The 23,112-nt window shown below is 33.1% G+C and overlaps 1 protein-coding gene across 1 annotated transcript; it reads left to right on the top strand.

Annotated features, from left to right (window-relative positions):
• Positions 1-474: 474 nt before the first annotated feature.
• LOC132723444 (uncharacterized) lies at positions 475-21,333 on the top strand. The gene is made up of 4 exons (XM_060708168.1): positions 475-912; positions 7,247-7,318; positions 9,724-10,171; positions 20,871-21,333. The coding sequence occupies exons 1-4, from the start codon at positions 511-513 to the stop codon at positions 21,020-21,022; spliced, it is 1,074 nt and encodes a 357-aa protein (XP_060564151.1). The 5' UTR covers positions 475-510; the 3' UTR covers positions 21,023-21,333.
• The last annotated feature ends 1,779 nt before the right edge of the window (positions 21,334-23,112 follow it).

The raw sequence follows: 23,112 nt of genomic DNA, 5'->3' as shown, positions 1-23,112 counted from the left end.
TTTTGGAACTTACAATATTCATAAATCTCCATTTGAGCGTCATTTTTATGATTAAATACATTAAAAAATTAAGTTATAGGATCATTAAATTGTTATCTTTAGAACAAAAGATAATGTGGACGTGTTTATGTTTTATCATTATTTATATCACCATCGATTATTGTTTTACCAAAATTCAACAGAACGGATGTAATTGTTATCCCAGACTACAATAAATAATATCAAATTTAGTTTTGAATTCTTTTACTAGATATTTATTTTTATTAATCACATAAAATGATTATTGAATCATTTTCTCTTTAAAAAGGTTATTTTTGTATTAAATGAATTAGAATAATGAAGTCTTAATCTACGTTATTTGACAGAAACACAGAATATGTAATGTATCGAAATCATAAACATAAATTGTTTATATATAATAAGAAGTGTTTAAAGCAGTTAAATAACTTGTACGTTTCATCATTTACAGATGTGGCTATTACAGATGTAATAAATCAAGAAGTAAACAAAATGGCAACCGGAGGTCAGCCACAGACGCTAGATAACCGTATATTTTTGTTTCGGTTACAAATACTAGTCATTGATGGTGGCCTCCTGGTATTGAGAAATATACTGGACCAGTCCTTGACATCTCAATGCATAACGTTCAGTGCGTGCTTGAATCAAGAAAAGTCAACAATAACACGTTTGAAAAGCCGCGGCGTTATAACCCAGATCCAATTTGACGTGTTGTTTCCAGCGGGTGGTAAAGTCCCAACTTCGTCAGATTTGGACATCACGCTTATTATTTGTCTTCTTAGAAGCCTGAAATGTTTTGGATTAAATAAAAAATTTGACTGGGGGGCAACACCAGCACCAACCGATGTAACAGTGGAAGCAGACATATGTCGGTTAAAGAATTTCCGAAATAAAGTAAGTATATTCGAAATGCAAATTTATAAATTCATGCCTTGGCAATACAGAAGAATAAAAGTAAATGTATATATTGGCAATATAAATATCTACGTATTTTAAAAGTAATGAAATTCTGCCAAACTTTAACTTAAATATAATTTAATCAATCATCATACTTAAAACATGTAATAGTACAACTTCTAATATTGTCTAGACAAGAACTAATTCGGTGTGTTGCATATCTTTATAGTAGCTGTGCAGTCGTACTGTAAAGGTTAAAACATGTGCATCTTAAACAAGAATTTGAATTTTTTATCCTACATTTCCGATGCATTTTTTTTTCCGAACTATCATTACTTTCATGAAAAACTCCGGGCTTTTATTTTTGTCATGAAGTAATCCAACACGACATTATCCGAGGTTATATTGCTTTCATCAAATAGGCTAAAATATTGATACTTTCATAAAATAATTCAAAATAAAACTGACGTCATGAAACAATCCGAGATATAACTGACGTTAAGAAGCCATCCAAGATAAAACTGCCATCATTAAACAATCCGAGGTAATACTGCCGGCATGAAAAAATATGAGACAATCCTGTCGTGGAGAAACGATCCCAGATATTACTGCTGTCGTGAAACAATCTGAGATAATACAGCCGTCAAAAAGGAATCCGGAATATTACTGCAGTCAAGATACAATCCGAGATAATATTGCTGCCATGAATCAATCCGAGATAAAACTGCCGTCAGGAAACAATCCGAGCTTATATTCCATCATGAAACAATCCGAAATATAACTGCAGTCATGAAATAATGCAAGCTTATACTGCCGTCATTAAAAACAATCCGAGATTATACATCCTTCATGAAACAATCAGATATTATTATGCCACTATGAAAACATCCGAGATAATACTGCCGTCATGAAACAATAAAATATAATACTTCTCTCATGAAACAATCAGAGATAATAATGTCACTTTGAAAGAATCCGAGATATTACTTCCCTACTGAAACAATCCGGGATAATACTTCCCTCATGAAACAATCCGAGATAACACTGCCATCATAAAAGAATCCTAGATAATATTGACGTCAAGAAAACACTGCGTTATAAAACTGACGTCATGAAAAATTTCGAGATGATACTGCCCCTATGAAACATTCCAAGTAAATCAAAGAATCAAAGGATAATATAGCCGTTAGCATGAATATTTTTTAAATATTATCTGACATTTTGGATGAAATTTTTCGAGCTATCATTACTGTCATGAAATCCCCTAGGTGTTTTATTAATAACATGATAAAATCAATCACGACATAATACGAGGTGTTATTACTATCAGCAAATCTGCTAAGATATTACTACTATCATCAAAATAATCCAAGATAAAACTGCTATCATAAAAAATCGAGATAAAACTGCCTCCAATAAACCAGCCTAGGTAATACTTCCGTCATGAAATACAGTAACCCGAGATAAAACAGCAGTCATAAAACAAACCGAGTTAAAACTGTCGCCAAGAAACATTCCGAGATAATACTGCGTCATGAAACAATCAAAGATAATACTGCTGCCAAGAAAGAATCCGGGATAATAATGCCGGAATGAAACAATCCAAGATAATACTGCCGCCAAGAATCAATTTGAGTTAATACTGCCGTCATAAAACAATAAATAAGATAATTCTGCCGCCATGAAAAATGCGAGATATAAGTGCAGTTATTAATCAATCCGAGTTAATACTGCTGACATAGAACAGTACGAGATAATACTACCGTAAAGAAACAATCCGAGATAATACTGCCGTCAGGAAATAATCAGAGATATTTCTACCGCCATGTAACAATCCGAGCTTATATTCCATCATGAAACAATCCGAAATATAACTGCAGTAATGAAATAATGCAAGCTTATAGTGCCGTCATTAAAAACGATCCGAGATTATACATCCTTCATGAAACAATCAGATATTATTATGCCACGATGAAAACATCCGAGATAATACTGCCGTCATGAAACAATAAAATATAATACGTCTCTCATGAAACAATCAGAGATAATATTGTCACTTTGAAAGAATCCGAGATATTTGCTTCCCTACTGAAACAATCCGGGATAATACTTCCCTCATGAAACAATCCGAGATAACACTGCCATCATAAAAGAATCCTAGATAATATTGACGTCAAGAAAACACTGCGTTATAAAACTGACGTCATGAAAAATTTCGAGATGATACTGCCCCTATTGAAACATTCCAAGTAAATCAAAGAATCAAAGGATAATATAGCCGTTAGCATGAATATTTTTTAAATATTATCTGACATTTTGGATGAAATTTTTCGAGCTATCATTACTGTCATGAAATCCCCTAGGTGTTTTATTAATAACATGATAAAATCAATCACGACATAATACGAGGTGTTACTACTATCAGCAAATCTGCTAAGATATTACTACTATCATCAAAATAATCCAAGATAAAAAACTGCTATCATAAAAAAATCGAGATAAAACTGCCTCCAATAAACCAGCCTAGGTAATACTTCCGTCATGAAATACAGTAACCCCGAAATAAAACAGCAGTCATAAAACAAACCGAGTTAAACTCTCGCCAAGAAACATTCCGAGATAATACTGCGTCATGAAACAATCAAAGATAATACTGCTGCCAAGAAAGAATCCGGGATAATAATGCCGGTATGAAACAATCCAAGATAATACTGCCGCCAAGAATCAATTTGAGTTAATACTGCCGCCATAAAACAATAAATAAGATAAATCTGCCGCCATGAAAAAATGCGAGATATAAGGCAGTTATTAATCAATCCGAGTTAATACTGCTGACATAGAACAGTACGAGATAATACTACAGTAAAGAAACAATCCGAGATAATACTGCCGTCAGGAAATAATCAGAGATATTTCTACCGCAATGTAACAATCAGAGATAATACTTCCATCATGAAATAATCTGAGACATTGCTGCCGTCATGAAACAAACAGAGATATTGCTACCATCAACAAACAATCCAAGATAATACAATCTTAGATAAAACGGGGCTAAAAAACAATTCGAGATAATACTGCAGTCATGAATTTATCCAAGATAATACTTTCATCATGAAATTATTCAAGATAATACTATCGTCAAGAAACAGTTCAAGATATTATTGCTGTCATGAAACAATCAAAGATCATACTGCAGTCATTACATAATCCAAGATAACACTGCCGTCATGAATTAATCTAATATATATTCCTTTTATCATATAATAATTCGAGATATTACTGCCGTCATGAAAGAATTGGAGATTTTACTACTGTCATCAAATAATTCGGGATATAACTACAGAAATAAAATAATTCAATATATTACTGCCTACATTAAATAATCCGAGACATAAGTGCCGACATTAAAATAATCTAAGGTAATACAGCCATAAAGAAACAAGCCATGATAATAATTATTGCACTCATGTAATAATCTGAAAAATTACTGCGAACATGACAAAATCAAAGTTTATACTGCCGTTACGAAATAATCCGAGATATTTCTGCGTTATGAAACAGTCCGAGATAAAACGACCGCTTTAAAACAGTCTTAGATAATACTGCGTCATTGAAAACAGTCCGAGATAATACTGCCGTCAAGAAACAATCCGATATAATATTGCACTCATGAAATAACCCGAGATAAAAACTGCAGTCATGAAATAATCCGAGATAATACTGACGTCATGAAATATGAGACATTTTCGGATTAAAATTTTAGAGTTATCATAACTTTTATGAATAATTATGGGTTATACGAGTTAATATTTTACCATCAAAAAGGCTAATATATTACTACTATACAGTCATGAAACAAGCATATATAATACTGTTGTCATGAAATAATCCGAAATATTACTGCAGAAATCGAATCCGAGATATTTAAGCAGTAATTAAAAAATCTGAGATAATACTGCAGTCATTAAAGAATCCGAGATTATACTGCCGTCAAGAAATATATCCGAGATGATAGTGCCATCATGAAAAAGTCTGAGATAATTCTGCAGTCATGAAACAATCAGGGATATTACTGCAATCAAAAACAATCCGAGATAATACGTCCGTTATAAAAACAGTTCTAGATAAAACTGCATCATGAAACAGTCCGAGATAATACTGCAGTCATGAATTATACGAGATAATACTGTGGTCATGAAATATTCCGAGATATTACTGTTGTTATGAAATAATCCAAGGTTATACTGCCGTCATGACACATACCGAGATTTTACTACCGTCATGAAATAAATCCGGGATATAACTACAGTCATGAAATAATCCGAGATATTACTGCAGTCATGAAATAATCCGCCATATTACTGTCGTCATTAAATAATCCTAGATATAATATCGTCATGAAAAAATCCGATATAGTACTGCAGTCATGAAACAATCCGAGAATTGCTGCCGTCATAAAACAGTACGAGATATTACTGCCATCCGTCATGAAATAAATCGAGGTGTAACTACAGTCATTACATTATCCGTGATATTACTGCCTACATGAAATAATCCGAGATATTTCTGCAGTCATGAAATAATCCGACATAAAACTGCCGTCATTGAATAATCCTTGATATAATGCCGTCATGAAACAGTCCGTGAAATTGCTGCCGTCATAAAACAGTACGAGATATTACTGCATATGTAATAAATTCGAAGTATAACTACAGTCATTACATAATCCGTTGGATTATTACTGCCTTACATGAAACAATCGGTTTTGCATTACTCGTTATCGTCATTGAAATTTAATCGGAGATACTACTGCAGTCTTGAACAATCGGAGATTGTTTTGGACAGTGATATTTAGTCCCTGTGGTATGGACGTGTTAAAACCGCAAACTTTTAACATTACTTTGTAATTTCTAAATGGACTTTCGTCATGCTTTAACACAAAAGCCCTTTTGACAAAATCTTTAAACATACCATATTTAACTTGATCTTGACTAACAAATTACCTTGATCTTTAAGAACAAACGATGGGATTTAGCTTAGCTTTGCATAATTTTGTAGTAATTTTCCTTTTGTTCTTTTTCCATTAAATGTTTTACATTTTACTTGGTATGGGCTTTTAAACTTCGTGAGTATTATATCTCATTCATAAGAAGTGTATTATGATGTTCTCTACATGTCGTACTCTTTGGGTTTTATACCCTGCATTTTGTCGAAAACAAAACCTGATTAACTAAATACACGTATAAACAAATTTGGCATAATTAACATTCTATCGTTCTTATTACTGCGGACGTAAAAAGGGTCTTAAATCTATGTGTACAACAAATCTACCTTACTTTTATATTCAAAATTATCAATGTCTCCCGTGACAAAATGGTTTGTGTTGTTGTTGGTTGGTTTGTTTTTGGAAGGGGGTAGTGTGTGTTGTCTGGAGACGGGAGGAAGGATAGGGCTTGCTTTTGTTACTTTTGATTCAGTAATTTGAGCTCATATTTTCAGGTGAATCATATTGTTTTTTAATTTCAGATAAGTCATATATCAACAACGACTGCAATACAACACAATGATTTTACAGCTTGGTGGAATGATATTGAACAGGTGAGCACATTTCTCTATCATAGATATTATTGTTTATCTTTGTAACCTTTCATTTTTAAATTGAAGAAAGCGTATTATATACACGGTAAGTAATATATTCTTAAAAAAATGTAAAGAAATTTATTGGATATTAAATTCAAATTAAATGAATCATATGATATTAATAATCCATATAAACATGTAGCGTCAAACATTTATACGTATACATATTTGACGCTACACATACGTACGTCAAAACAAGCAAACAATTTCAAACGAGTCAATTCATCATGGAGACATATGAGTATTGAAATTATTTACAGCACTTCTCGCTCTATTTAAGGGCCACAATTGAGGTTTTAAAAATGACGGGACAGGGAATTATTTTTTTCGGACTATTGTTCCGTTTGTACTCTTTGGGTTTTATACCCTGCATTTTGTCGAAAACAAAGCCTGTATAACTAAATACACGTATAAACAAATTTGGCATAATTTACATTTTATCGTTCTTATTACTGCGGACGTAAAAGGGGTCTTAAATCTATGTGTACAACAAATCTACCTTACTTTTATATTCAAAATTATCAATGTCTCCCGTGACAAAATGGTTTGTGTTGTTGTTGGTTGGTTTGTTTTGGAAAGGGGGGTAGTGGGTTGTCTGGAGACGGGAGGAAGGGTGGGGCTTGCTTTTGTTACTTTTGATTCAGTAATTTGAGCTCATATTTTAGGTGAATCATATTGTTTTTTATTTCAGATAAGTCATATATCAACAACGACTGCAATACAACAAAATGATTTTACAGCTTGGTGGAATGATATTGAACAGGTGAGTACATTTCTCTATCATAGTATTATTGTTATCTTTGTAACCTTTCATTTTTAAACTAAGAAAGCGTATTATATACGGTAAGTAATATATTCTTAAAAAATGTAAAAAAATTTATTGGATATTAAATTCAAATTAAATGAATCATATGATATTATAATCCATATAAACATGTAGCGTCAAACATTTATACGTATACATGTTTGACGCTACACATACGTACGTCAAAACAAGCAAACAATTTCAAACGAGTCAATTCATCATGGAGACATATGAGTATTGAAATTATTTACAGCACTTTTCGCTCTATTTAAGGGACACAATTGAGGTTTTAAAAATGACGGGACAGGGAATATTTTTTCGGACTATTGTTCCGTTTGAAGTAGGTCGCTGTTGCTTCTAGAACGATTATTCTAACAGTGAAAAACGACTAAATATTGAAAAATGCAACGCAAAAAAGCAAATTTCAATTTTGAGCTTACCTCTCTGAGGTGATTTCTGTCAAAATGTCCATTTTGATTTATGTAGGAATTTCAAATTTTACATTTTAGACTTTACATCCACAGTGAAGATAATTTAATTGGAAAATAATTTTTGTAAATTTGGAAATCTCTTACACTATGTAAATTATTTTGACTTATCTCTGCGAAAGCTTGATGTATTTAGACTTAAAATAAAAACATTGACACTTTGAAGTATCAGTACTTTAAGAGCGTCACGATTTTGGGGTGTCAAGTGCATTTAGTTCTTCACAATTTTCAGGTGTTAACCCTTTACCTCATATATACGCGAGACAACGCACTTTCGACTCTCCCCCCTCTTTTATGCCTCAAACAGTGAAAAATGTCCTATTTGGGCCCCAAACACATGTTTTCGTTTGAGAAATGTGGCTAAAAAGTGAGCACTTTTTACGGCGCTGCCCCCCCCCCTCCTCCCATCCAAAAGATACATCAGGGGGATGAGCCTCTTTTTGTTTCGGGGGTTTGAAGGGGGGCGGTAGTCCCCCTCATCGCCAAGAAAATTTTGGACTTGTGAGAGGCTAAAATTGAACCCAGGTCGATCATAACGTAACGTGTTACCAACGCTGAAAAGCCTTTCACTCTATCTCAATCCCTTGAGAAGTTGCAGCACTTTGAAATAAATTTTGATGGAAAAAATCAGGACAAAATAGTGATTTTTGGCAATTTTGAGACATCCCCTCGTTGTTATGGTAACAGGAAACTTAAGACTGAGCATGTCGTTACAAAAACGATGGTCCAGTCAACATTTGTGCCAAGTTTGATTAGTTGAAGCATTTTTCATGGTTTCATAGCAGTTTGAACATGTAACAGGAGGCTTTTCAATGAAAACGGCCATTTTCACAATATGCTCATGAAGGAAAGGGTTAAGTACTTTCAGTATTTCTCGATTTTCATGTGTCAAGTATTTTCAGTGTTTCACGATTTTCAGGTGTCAAGTACTTACAATGTTTCGCAATTTTCAAGAATCAGTCCTTTGAGTGAGTCACGATTATTAAATGTCAAGTGCTTTTAGTGTTTCACGATTTTCAGGTGTCAAGTAAATTTAGTGGTTTACGACTTTCAGTGTTTGACTAAGTTTCGATTTACAGTTATTTCAGTGCGATACAATTTACAAGTATCAGTGATTCCAGTTCTTCATAATTTTCAAGTACAAATTATTTCAGTACGTCACAATTTTCGATAATTTCATTGCTCTATAGTGTTTAACAATTTTCAGGTTTCCCGTTCATTCAGTGCTTCTCAATTTTCAGGATTCAAGTAATTTTAAAAATCACGATTTAAGGGTTTCATTTAGTATCTACAGTGCGTAGGTTTTTTTTAAGTTTTAAGTACTTTTGATGTTCCTAGTAATTACAGTGCTTCCAAATTTCCAGGTTTTCCAGTACTTTCAGTAATTAAATATTTCATGTTCCCGGTACATTCAGTGCTTCACAATTTATAGGTTTTCTAGTACTTTGAGTGATTCAATGGGATAGCTTAGATATTTTACAGCAAACATAGTTAAGAAGACGTCCCTGGTGTTAAAACTTGCCACACCTCGGGGGTCATGGATTTTCCTTACTGGGGCTTGAATTTAATATCAACAAGTGGATCATCAATCGTGACTTTACAATCATCAATGACGATTTCAGAAGCCGATATGACCTTTGTGATATCAGTAAAAGATTAAGATGTAATAGCTCTTTTTAATTGATAGTAAACAGTGTTAATCAAGAGCCTTTATAATAAGTAGATCCACCATGACTCTTGTTCAGTAAATTTTGACTTTCATGTCTAATACTTTCATAAACAGATAAATTGTTGGGTCAACATCTTCGATAAACACTTATAAAGATCATCAAACATTGGAACTTAAATGATAAAGTTATTCATTTCCGGTTTTAGATACTTGTTCGTCGATGTTCTCCAGCTTTGAATATTCAGCAAACAATCGGCGAATTCAAAACTTGCCCTCTTGATCTGGAAGAAGAGAGAAGGATACAGAAAGAAATAAAAAAGTGGAAGGATTATGAAGACGAAGTTGACCGCCTAAAACAGGAAATGACAGACGTGAGAAAAAAAGTAACTGACGTGAAGAAAGACCTTGAAGACATAAAGGAAAATGTAACTGATGTGAAGAAAGTGAAGAAAGACCTTGAATACGTAAAGGAAAGTGATACTGCAATGAAGAGAAACCTTGAAGACATAAAGGCAAATGTAACTAACGTGAAGAAAGGCCTAGAGGATGTAAAAGAAAATGATACTGCAGTGAAGAGAAACATTGAAGGCATAAAGGAAAATGTAACTGAAGTGAAGAGAGACATTGATGAGATCAAAAGACGGCAAGGGACAGGTTTGTTACTTTTTAAGCTTAAATATTTTATTGTTTAATGAACTGTTTATTATTGAGATATCTTTAGAAAGGCTGGGAAAATAATATACTAGAATACTAACAAATACTATGGATTTTCATGTCAACAGCAATAATCTTATAAATCAATGAATACAAACATGTACTTCTTTAACGTTTTGATCCTGACGTTTCAAATTTGTGATAAGTATCAACTCGTTTATGTTTTCGTAAATTGCTTTGACAAACTTCACAAATCTCCGCTTGTCGGTTTGATATGGTAGATAATTCCGTTTCCAGACCATTGCCATTGACAGAATATAACAATATAACATTGTTTAAGTAAAACGAAAATTGTCTCTTTTGAAGATTATAACCGATTCCTTCCACTTTGCAAATATAACAAATTTAATATCTTCCTGTTAATATTAAATGTAAATCTACAATATTTCTAGGTTTTAAGTCACAAGCAACTTCAAGAAAATCTGAAAATGTGCCGCAGTATCTATCAATGTAACCGAAATTTCATAACATTTGTGTCTAATTTGCACATCAATCAATCCCGTGATAAATAACTATTTAATAATTCTTGAAAATAAGATCCTTTAACTTACTTTATATGGTTTTATATCATAAATATGACGCTCAAATGAAGATTTATCAATATTGTAAGTTCCAAAAATCATTATTTGTGATGAAATTACCAAATTTAAATTCCATATAAATAAAGGGAGGTAATTTTAAATGTATTGATTTATTTATTTAGAAGTCTTCTTTTTCAATCAGAAATGAATGCATATATTTTAATGATTACATATAATGTGGACAAATATTTTCAGTACATATTTTACATATTCTTCGATGTTTGAAAATCGTTTAAGAAGCATAATTATATACATATATAAATTTCACTTGAGTGTGGTAACAACCTTATTTATGGCATACAGGATCTTTAATAATTACAACAAAACAGAACGGTTTCTTTCTGCCTTGTGTCTAAAACATGCTCGTTAAAAGCCTTGAAATAAACTGTCAACGTTTTACACCTTATAATTAACCATATAATCCCTTTCAACAGGAAATACTTACTCATTTATTATTTACATAAAAACTTTTTGTTATTTGAGACTTATGTACATAAATGAAGGATCACCCTTTAATGTACTTATATGATGCAACTTCATTGATAAACACCGCACAACAAAAGTTGTTAGAGGCCTTTTACGCCGGCATGAATATTCTGACGGTTTCAGGGCATTGTTGATTGCTTACTTTTGACATAATGAATTATTTTCGTGAAAGAAAACTAGCAGAAACGCATGTGTACCAAAAAACATCAACAATGGCAAACAAACATTTGTTTCCTAAGTGCCGTCCGCATGAATACTTTTATAGATGAGTTTGAGTTTTCTTTCTTTTGGTTAAAATTTACAATACTGTTCGTTCACAACATTGGATCCTTGATAACGCATAATGTACCAAAAATAATTTTATTAACTTAAAATATGGTTATATGGCAGTCTAATCTTATCATCACCCACATTTCTTCGTTCTTTCTTTCTTCTTCAAACTTCAAGTATATAATACATTTTGTTACTAATTTCATATGTGAGAAGATTCAATACTCGAGCTTGACCATTTCCAGAATTATGCCCCCCTTGAACTTTATTTTTTTCCTAGAAATTATGATTTTTTACTCAAACTTTTTGATTTCTTAAACGATTTACTTTAAACTACCATATCATGATAATATGACAAGCTTCATAAATCTACCGTCCATATTTACAGAATTATTCCCCCTTAAATCATTTTTTAAAATTTTTCCTTATCTATTCTACAATTTTCTTTATGGATTTACTTCAAATTTCAAATATGTGTTCATTATCAACACCCAAATCATATGTGAGTAGATGTATAAATCAAGTGCCTGGATTTCCTTGATTATTTCCATTCTGAACTTCAAATTTATTTGAATATTGTTATATAAAAAAATATTTTTAATTTTCTTCTTTGTTACTATCTCATGTATGTGCGTTACCATCTGCTAAAGACGTACGATATTTGTTCTTTGGCACCACTCACATCATGTATGACGAGGCTCAGAAGTGTAGCATCTTTATTATAATATAATCTCCTCCTTGGTTTAATAATCGTTCTTTTAAAAATGTTATATAAACCAGAAATGAATAAAGGATTTCCCTATTTTTACCCGTCCCTAAAATGTTTCCCAAAATCACTTTTAAAGAACTATATATGGGAAGCTGCGTTTCCTATAACAGGACAGGTAAAGTTGGTCCGTTCTTTAGAAAAATTGATTAGTGCTTCGGATATTCAACTGTAATGGAGAACAATTATCAAGACTGATATTGTGCATCATTGTGCGGCATCTTTGATGTGCAGCATCAACATTTAACTTGTTCTTATTTAATGCAAACATTTATAAAGGGCTGACAGTAGGTTTGGTGCAACAAATTGTACTACGTATGTATAGCAACATCTCCACTCAAAGACTCTGACCTAAAATTAAATATTTCATATCACGTTTGGATGTTAAAATGTTTTGATTATAAGCAGGTTATGAATTTCAGGAGTCAATATGTTTTCATTGGGCAAATATGTGTTTTATGCATGAATTAATCCACATGGTGATATTTTTGTTGTATATGTTGATGTAACGTACTTGTTTTACTCTTTAAAATGATCTTAACTATCAAAAAAATGAATACATTATTGTGAACAAAAACACCAAAATATACCTATGTAAGTTTCCGGATAATATTTATCCTTAATCCCATACAATTTTACCGAATACCGAAGCCTCACCACAAACAAACCGTAACAACTTGATGCGTACTCAACATTTAGGTTTCAATTCACCTTTTCTTTCATTTAGGTTTTAAATAACGAATACGATATATTATTTTAACACAATTTATTTAGCAATATGTAACGTGGTTTAACAGAAGTTCTCATAAATAACTTTTTGTACGATTGACATAGTATAATTTTACAATTAATGTGCAAATTAATGTATGCTTCTTCGATATGAAGAAATACGTATGAGGATCAATAAAATATGTCATGGTTCAGAACTATGTTGGGGTGAGGAGGTATAAGCGGCGGGATAGCTCAGTCGGTTCAGCAGTGGAACGGTATCCCGAGGGTCCTAGGTTCAATGCGCGGTAAGCCTGCATATTTTTATCACCTGTGACATCTGACACCCAATGTGACACCGTGACTGCATATAGTTTAGAGTTAAATCACAAAACTCTGATTGAATCGGGAATAGAATAAAACTATCTTATTCACTATTTAGGAGAGAAATGACCTGAGATTAGCGGAAGGGAAGTCCCGGGTTGGAGTCCCAGTCCGGCTGCACATTGTTCTCACCCTGTGACATTCAAATCAATTGAACACATCAATAATCATATAAAATCGTGAACTTCTGAAAATCATCGGAAGAGTTTAGAGTTTTTATGTGGCGTTTTTTTTGTTGTTGTTTTTTTATGCACATGAGTTTCTGGGATCGTGAGCGGTATTGGTAGTCTGGTTGTTTTAGGCAAAACTTATAGTAATTACGACATTTGTAACTCAGTACATTGTTATGTTAAAAAAAGCTGTTCACAAGAGAATTAATGTAATTTTAAAACATGTGAAAGCAGTGTTTATTGTTGTAAAATGTTTAGTTGGAAGCAATGTTCAGTGGTATAAAATATCCGAGAAATGTAACTTAAACTGAGATTCAAAAACACCTTTAGATTGTTGTAGGAATAAGGACGTGTTTGCATTTCAGAATGAACATTTAGATTGTTTTACTAATCTAAGAATGGTCATTTGGATTTCCTGACTTCATTTTGTAAAATTAAGATGAACAATTGTAATCAAACTCTTGATCAATTCTTCTCTGTTTATTTTACATGAAGTCAGACCGTTTACAGACGTACTTTGTCCGAAAAAAAAACAACATTGTGCGGAATGTCGTTTTATACAATCGCTCCAGCAATTTCAGCAAGGCACGTTGTCCACGTGGGTATAATATTGCGTGTAAAGATACTGTTTTATTGTCTTTTATGAAAATCACTTAACTTGCCAGGAAGGTACACAACATAATGTCCTTAAAGCTATTATCCCACACCTTGTAGTTTGGGCCTTTTGAAATAATATATCATCAAAAGATAAAATTTTGCCATAATGTCGTGCATTTATATTGAACTAAATGAGTTATTCATGTATTGTCCGAAGAAAAAAACATAAAAGTAAAGTTTTTACAATGTTTATGATGCTGTAATTTTAAACCGTTACAACTTTTTATTTTGAAAATATCATATATTTTTACTTAAATTATACACACATCCGTTCACTGGTTGCAAGAAGATCCGTTTGTTGCGGGTAGAACAGTTGTGCGCTTGGTAATTATTTTTTTGTTCTGCAATCGATTGCATAGAAAATTAGATTTAAAACTGACATTTATATAGTAAGTTCTACCACGTGTTTACGGGTGTGCTAAAGGATAGTTAATTTTTGTGTAAAGTGAAACATAGCGGCGGCGTCCCGATAGATTAAGCGTTTTAAGTGCCGTTCGGTTAGCTTTGAATAGTAAACCAGGTTTGATTCCCGGATGATATGATTTACTTTCGTTGTGATTTATCATGTAATCCTTTCTACGGTCGTTCGCACTGTACCCTTTTTAAGGTCTGCACAGACGTTATTAGTCCCTTGCAAAAGTGTAAGCAACTAGTACTGGTTAATTGCTTGACAGCCTTCCCAGGAATGATGCGGTGGCTGAACTGTGCTATGGTATATTCAATATGGCTTACTACAGTGAACAGGGGGTGGGGGTGCTTAACTAGCAAAATCTTGAAAACTTATCTTTCGGAAGCATTTATAACAAAGTAACATGAAAATTGCAGACTCGATTTGATTGAGTCTGTACATAAGGGATAATGAAAACGTGCAAAATCCCGCACGCCCATTGCCACCGGCTTGAGCGGTATTCAATTTTCAACACGCAAAGTGAACAGGATCAATGATCCAGAAAAAAAAACCATAAAATATAACAGCATTTAATACCGATACCAACACTACCAATTAAGCGTTCTATTAAACCTCATGGGCTATTCCAACGAATGTAACACCGTTGATACTAAATTTGTTTCTTAATTATAACATTTGCAAAAACGTTGTCCTGACACGTCATTTCAACATGTTATTTAAGCATATCATTATGGAAACAATTCGCCAAAACCATTGTATATTTGGCTTAGATTGTTGGTGCGATTCGGAAACATGTATGTAGTAAATTTTTAATGTTGCTTTGGCGCGAAATACTGAGTTTGTGGTTTACTTTATACCATGATTTATATCATGAAATACACTACATCAAAAAACTCTAAAACATATACAAAAAAAGAATTGTCATGCCATCAAATACCTATTTACACCTACCTAATAAGTGCATATCAAAACTACATCTCTGATAAATTATATGTATCACAATGCAGCAAAATACGAGTAACTTAGTCCAATTAACAATCCACGGTATAATCAAAACCAACATTTGTAATGGGCTAAGAAATAAAATATTATAACTTTAACTTATTAATAATTATAGAACAGGCAAGCGTTTAGGTTTGAAACACAAACGTTTCATATCAAGTACTATATACAGTTGACTCTCAATAAATTAAAATCGCGTTACTCGAAATTCAGCGTAAGTCTAAGAATTTCTAAAGTCCCCTTTATCTTTGTACTTTAACTCCGCTTACATCAAATTTTGACTTAATGAGCCTCCTGTTTATTCGAAAGATTTTTTTGCCCCGTCAATTACAGTCTAACATACTTTCATCTCACTTAGTCGAAGAGTGAAAACACACGGCTGATTAAATGACAACTATGTGTCATACATTATTATTATAACGTTTTAAATATTTTCTTAGGAGTTCTCTAAATTTTGGACATATAAGTAAAAAATGATATTCATTTTCGATCATATTAGAATTACAATTTAAACAAATTCTCTCCGTCCTAGGAATATTTATGCAGCGTCCGCGTTCTATTGCCAAATCATGTGAAGATGTACGAAATTTCGTTAAAGATATTCTGAAATTTGCTTCCTGTATAAAATTGAGATAACTTTCTAATTTACATTCATGTTTAAATAAACAATACGTTTCGAGACGAGGAGAGTTATTTATTGATGAGCACCATCGTTGATAATATACATCTATTATCCGTTGCTTAATCATATTTACGTTAATTTGAATGTTAAATTGGTTTTGCCATAAATACATTTAACCGTGATTATATAGTATTTCTTTTATCTGGCTAGCCCAGTGATTACCATTATATGTATTTCCTAATTCAGTATCTCTCCATAACATATTGTAAATTTTAAATAGTAGTGATTGATTATCTAAAGTAATTAATTTAACCCAGTATTTTATCAATATAATTTTTCGATACACATTCATTGGTGTCCTCCCTTATTCGCCGTATAGAGCATCTACGTTTGTAGAGCGTTTTACAAATAGAACTTTCCTACAAAATTTCGTATGTACAATCTCAATATCTGCCCCAGCGTGATGACCCCATATCGGCACAATAATTAAGAGTAGACATTACAAGAAAATCAAAAAGATATATGAGCCGCGTCATAACAAAACCAACATAGTGCGTTTGCGACCAGCATGAATCCAGACCAGCCTGCCCATTCGTGCAGTCTGATCAGGATCCATGCTGTTCGCTATCAGTTTCTCTACTTGTAATAGGGTTGGTAAGCGAACAGCATGGATCCTGATCAGACTGCACGGATGCGCAGGCTGGTCTGGATCCATGCTGGTCGCAAACCCATTATGTTGGTTTTGTCGTGACGCGGCTCATATATCTTTTGGGATACAGGTAATTCTAAGTCATATGATGTATGACGACCGTATTTTTGTTTTACTGGCGTTTAATCGAAGCCTCCATGTATTACAGTAAGTCTGTACATCATTTAACATTGATTATAGAGATTGAGGGTCAAAAGAAAATAATGCACCGTCGTCAGCGAATAATAAAATAATACGTTTACGTCATCAATACTTAAAATACCATTTAAGTTACTATTTATATTTTCTACAATATCATTTAGGAAAAAAGACAGAGTATGCTACTAGCTGGGTCTCCTTGTTTAACTCCAATAAAAGATTTTATGGGATCTGAATTTGTAGAGTTATATCGGATAACAGATTTTACAACTAAGTACATGGATTTAAAAGCTGTAATAAGTTTAGTGCTTATATTTGCAGTATTTATACTATAATTACTTCTTTTCTTAAATAGTTTTGCTCGAGTAAAATACTTACGGTCATTTATCATAATCACGTATGCTATTTCTTGCTTATCCATTGAAAGTACGCTTGATTGAAAGAAAAGAAATCTAAATCTTTCATGCACTGAGTTTAGAAACAAAAAATGATATTTTATGAGAAATTGTGAAAGGGAGTAAAACTAAAACTGAAATAGCAAATGATTTTCAAATTCCAAAAGAGTACGCCCTCGGGTATTGTGTCTAAAAAAGAAATAAATGACTAATTATACCCCCACAACAAAATGTGGGGGAGGGGGGACTATAATGGATTCGCTTTGTCGCGTCGGTCGGTCGGTCCGTCCGTCTCCATGTTCGTGTCCGCTCTATAACTCCTATACCAATTGAAGGATTATCTTCAAACTTGGCTCAAATGTTTACCTCAACAAGGGGATGTGCAGAATTTATGTTGCCTATGTGTCAGCTCAAGGTCAAGGTCACAATTGAAGGTCAAATATCAATTACAATCAAATATTAAGACAGTATTGTCGTGTCCGCTCTGTAAGTTCTTACACTAATTGAAAGATTTTCTTTCAAACTTGGCTCAAATGTTCACCTCAACAAGGGGATGTGCAGAACCCATGTTGCCCATGTGTCAGCTTAAGGTCATGGTCACAATTGAAGGTCAAATATCAAAGAATCAAATATTACACAGTATGTCGTGTCCGCTCTGTAAAGTCCTACACTAATTGAAAGATTTTTCTTTGGCAATTCTTGAGAACCCATGTCAAGGTCAAGGTTCTCACCTTAACAAAAATTGGTAATATTCTTAAATTTTACATTTATTGATATTTCAGAAAGTATTTGCTTGACATTAAGTCACCCTTTTATGCCGGCTTTTTAAAGTCAAGGTCAAATATTAGACACCGCTCTATAAGGTCCTATACTAATGAAGAATTTTCTTCAAACTGACTCAAATGTTAACCTCAACAAGAAAATATTCTTAAAGGTCAAGGTTTAACATGTTCTTACTTTTAATGTATTTATTCTGAAACTAGCACAGGTATTTGCTTGAAACTTAAAAAGATATATGAGGTGTCACAAATAAGATATGCAGGTCAGTTTCATAACGCTATTTTGCATTTTGACAAAAGTTATGCCTCTTTTTTCAGTCTTTAAATTTACATACAATCAATACTAGACAATATGTTGTGTCCGCTCTATAAATTCTATACTAATGAAAGGATTTTTCTTCAAACTTTACTTAAATGTTCACCCCAACTGGGCGATGTGCAAAACCCATCTTACCCTTGTGCCAGCTTAAGGGCAAGGCCACACTTGAAGGTAAAAAAATTGACTTATAAAATGTTTAGTACATTGGAAAAATTGAAAGGTTATTTCTAACTGTTTCGAACATGATTTGATAATATATATTTATACTATTACCTGTCCAATTAGTCTTTTTTCACCAGAGATAATTTCTTTTTGTATATGTATTTGTGTCACTTAAGTTATTCCCTTAACCACCTTTCCAAGTCGTCTTCTGTCAAGGACATTGGTGGGGGTATGAATCGCATTCAGCGATAGTTCTAGTTTGTCTTAATCAAATGCTCTTCAAAATGGCGGCCGTTGAAAAACAATCAGTTCGTTATATGTAAATCTGTTAGCTATAAAAACCTCTGATACAATGAACTAATTCGCTATATGCTTACAGGGAACTCCGGTTATAAGGAACAGATTTTGAATGTCCCAATGAGTTCGTTATAAGCGAAGTTTACAGTAAATATAAACTGGTGATACTTCAAAATGCAGTGGGCCAACTGATCTAAAGTCACTGCAAGGTGTCATTTACTTATCAAATGGTCCATTTGCAAAACATTTACAGCATGGAAGTTTTTCATTTTCACTAAAGTTAAAAGATAACAACGTTACCAACTGCGTTACAGCGACAGTGATGGGTTTTTTTTGCAATATGATTAACGTTTTATACCGTAATAGTGGCCCTAACCGCCAAATCACTCTATAATTATCCTGTCAAACATTCTCTGTGTTCAAAGTCTAGAACAATGGAGTTTTATCGATACTACTGACGAAACGCCTAGAATAAGCTTGTGGTCTCCCTTGCTTTTCCCAGCTCTCATGTTTAAACAGAACGAAATACTTCTTCGTCTGTAATTTCGGAATATTTAAGTGGTCACTGTTAATATATTGCACACTTAAGTGGTAACTGTTACATATAGCACACCAAAATGGTAACAGTTATATATCTACGACACACTTAAGCAGTTACAATTATAAAAACATACTTCATACAGCACATTTTAATGGTAACTGTTATCATACAACACACTTTTATGGTCACTGTTATCATACAACACACTTTAATTGTCACGGTTATCATGCATCACACTTTAATTGTCACTTTTATCATACATCACACTTTTATTGTCACTGTTATCATACAGCACACTTTTTTGTCACTGTTATCATACACACACTTATATGGTGACTGTTATCATATAACACACTTTTATGGTGACTGTTATCATACATCACACTTTTATTGTCTTTTTTTATCATACATCACACTTTTTTGTCACTGTTATCGTTCAAAACACTTTTATGGTAACGTCAAAATTGTCATCATACAGCACACTTTTATGGTAACTGTGACTGTTATCATACACCACATGGTTACTGTTATCACACATCATTTTATGGTCACTGTTATCATACATCACACTTTTATGGTTACTGATATCACGCATCACACTTTTATGGTTACTTTTTTGGCTATTTATAGCAGATATTCGGTCATATTCCCAATTGAAAATAGTATAAGTCATTAAAGTAACAATATTCCCATTCAAGGGTATAAGTGAGTGCACAAGTGAAGGTCAAAATAAGTTTTTCATTTTGCCATAATTCCTTTTAATATAAAAATTTATTCCACATTAACAATAAAGAACGAATGAATTCTAACGAAATTTTCGTAAGTATCCAAAAGAATTTACCTGTAACGTTTATTTCATAAAAGGAGTGGGCAGTCTTTTTATAGTTCAGGTATATTTAAATTTTATCTTAAACATTTTCCAATATAAACTGTTGGTCAATCACCATTTTAGCAGTCAATCTTTTGAAATATATAGTCAGTTCAGCTCAACTTGACTATGAAAATATGAGCATAATGTCACTTTCAGTAAACGGTATTATTTCATGCTTTGATTTCTAATGTTCAACAAAACATCGCTGAAATTCCCAATTCCATCGGTATGGGTGATGTTCCCAAAATCCTGGAAATCCCCGGCTCTTTTTAACAGCACATATTCCATTACAATAGTTCAATTCTTGGAAAGTATGTATCATAATACTAAGAACTGATTTGATCAAAGTTTTTATGTTTCAATTATTCTTCAGATGAAACAAGGCAGGACAGACAGAAGAAAGGAAACATTTTTCAGAGGTTTTTTGAGAGGAGACGTTATAACCGGAGTAAAACAAGTAAGATTTTACTTAAATACGCTATGCATGTGGTTTTCCAGACTTGGAATAAGTCAAACCTTTGTTAGATACAACCTCCGATTTGAGACCAACCTGTAAATAAAGACCACCTTCTACCATTTTTTTTTCATTGAAAAAAGTACATTCCGAATAAAGACCTTTTGTCTTTCGTTTTCGTTTTTTATGCATGTTCTCCCTTTGGATGGTCCCTATTTACCAGTTTGACTGTACTGTGTTGACAGCTTGACTTTTCGCGGAGACAAAAAATCAAGCTATTGCTACATGTTTTCCATTTCCGTTCCCGTCCGTAACAATATTTAGTTGTTATTGTTTTGTTGTACAATATTCATCCTCCGAAAACTAAGAAAATTTCGAGCGTAAGTCCGCTAGGCGGTTGTTCTTAGACACGATTTCTTCACCTGCAAAAAAATAGTAACTGAAAACGGAAAATAATTTTAATATAATTTAACTTTGTGTACAAGATTGCTTATGTTTTGTATCAATACAGTACAGGAAAAATCAACAAAAATAAAATCAGCTTGCCTTTCAATAATTGAAAATAAATGTCATGCTAAAACCTTGTTTAACGAGAAATATTTGCAGTTAAAAGGATGTATACATCATAATAACATTATTTTTTTTCGTAAGGACACCCATAATGTGTAAAAGTTACATTTTTGTTGCTGTAAACATGAGATGAATTAGCTATATTTTTCAAAATATCGACCATATAAATGGCAGTTGATCAATAACTGATATAAAATATAAACTGCCTATTTAATATATAAACTGTCAAGAATACGGACCAAATACAAAGATCTGGTAGCACAGACGTGGACACAATCAGAGTCTTTTCGATTATTGTCTTGGAAAACTGTACGAGAAATAGAGAAAGACAATCGAAAATCTGTGAAAAATATGTTAGGAATATATTGACCTAACGGAGTAAACACTCAGGAATAATGCGACAGACGGCATACAACGACACGACGGGCATCGCTCAATGACGTTACGTCACTTCCGTTTTGGTTTGTTTTAATTATACAAACTGCCCATAATATATTAAGATTAAGCTGGTGGATCATGACATTTGTTACCGGTATGGGGGCATAGGTGGCCTTATTTAGAAATTAAGTAAAAGTGACAAAGTGGTAATTTTCATATTTTTGGCGGCCATCTTGGACACCATTTTGGATTTTTCTGTTCGCCACAATTTATGCCGGCAGATTTGGAAACTACAAACATTTGAGAACATTTTGGTACATGACATGTCTTGTTTAAAAAGGATCCGGGTAGCCCCTATAAATAGATTAGTTTCTTTTCGTAATTGTCACCTTACCATAGGACATATAAGTTTTTGAGTTAATTTCCTCAAGTAGATTCTGTCCGCAAGTTTTATATTACAGTTTGTATAATTACATAGATACTTTAGCGTCTGTTGGGGAGTGGGATATAACGGTATTTACTGGCTCTGTCAGCAAATGGGATATAACGGTATTTACTGCCTCTGTCAGCAAGTGTGAAGGCAAGTGGAAGCACTATATGTTTAGCTTGTGTAGGCAAGTGGAATCACCATATGTTTAGCTTGTGAAGCCAAGTGGAATCACTATATGTTTAGCGTGTGAGTGCAAGTGGAATCACTATATATTAAGCTTATGTTAGCAAGTGGAATCACTATATGTCTAGCGTGTGAAGGCAAGTGAAACCACTATATGTTTAGCTTGTGAAGGCAAGTGGAATCATTATATGTTTAGCGTGTGAAGGCAAGTGGAAACTATATATGTTTAGCTTGTGTAGGTTAGTGGAAGCCCTATATGTTACATTTGTGTACGCAAGTGAAATCACTATATGTTAAGCTTGAGTGGCAAGTGGAAGCCCTATATGTTAAACTTGTTTACGCGAGTGGAATCACAATATGTTAAGGTTGTGTAGGCAAGTGGAATCACAATATATTTAACTCGTGTTGGAAGCACTTTAGATTAAGCTTGTGAAGGCATGTGGAATGACTTTATGTTGACAATGTGTAGGCAAGTGGAATCATCACAATATGTTAAGCTTGTGTAGGCAAGTGTATTCACAATATGTTTTGCTTGTGTAGGCAAGTGGAATCACTATATGTTAAGCTTGTGTAGGCAAGTGGTTACACTTTATGTTAAAC

The sequence above is a fragment of the Ruditapes philippinarum genome, unplaced genomic scaffold, assembly GCF_026571515.1.
Source record: "Ruditapes philippinarum isolate M1 unplaced genomic scaffold, ASM2657151v2 ctg9541_1_1_1_1, whole genome shotgun sequence".
Taxonomy (NCBI): domain Eukaryota; kingdom Metazoa; phylum Mollusca; class Bivalvia; order Venerida; family Veneridae; genus Ruditapes; species Ruditapes philippinarum.
The sequence above is the reverse complement of the archived record's forward strand: the minus strand, read 5'-3'. Positions and strand labels throughout refer to the sequence as shown.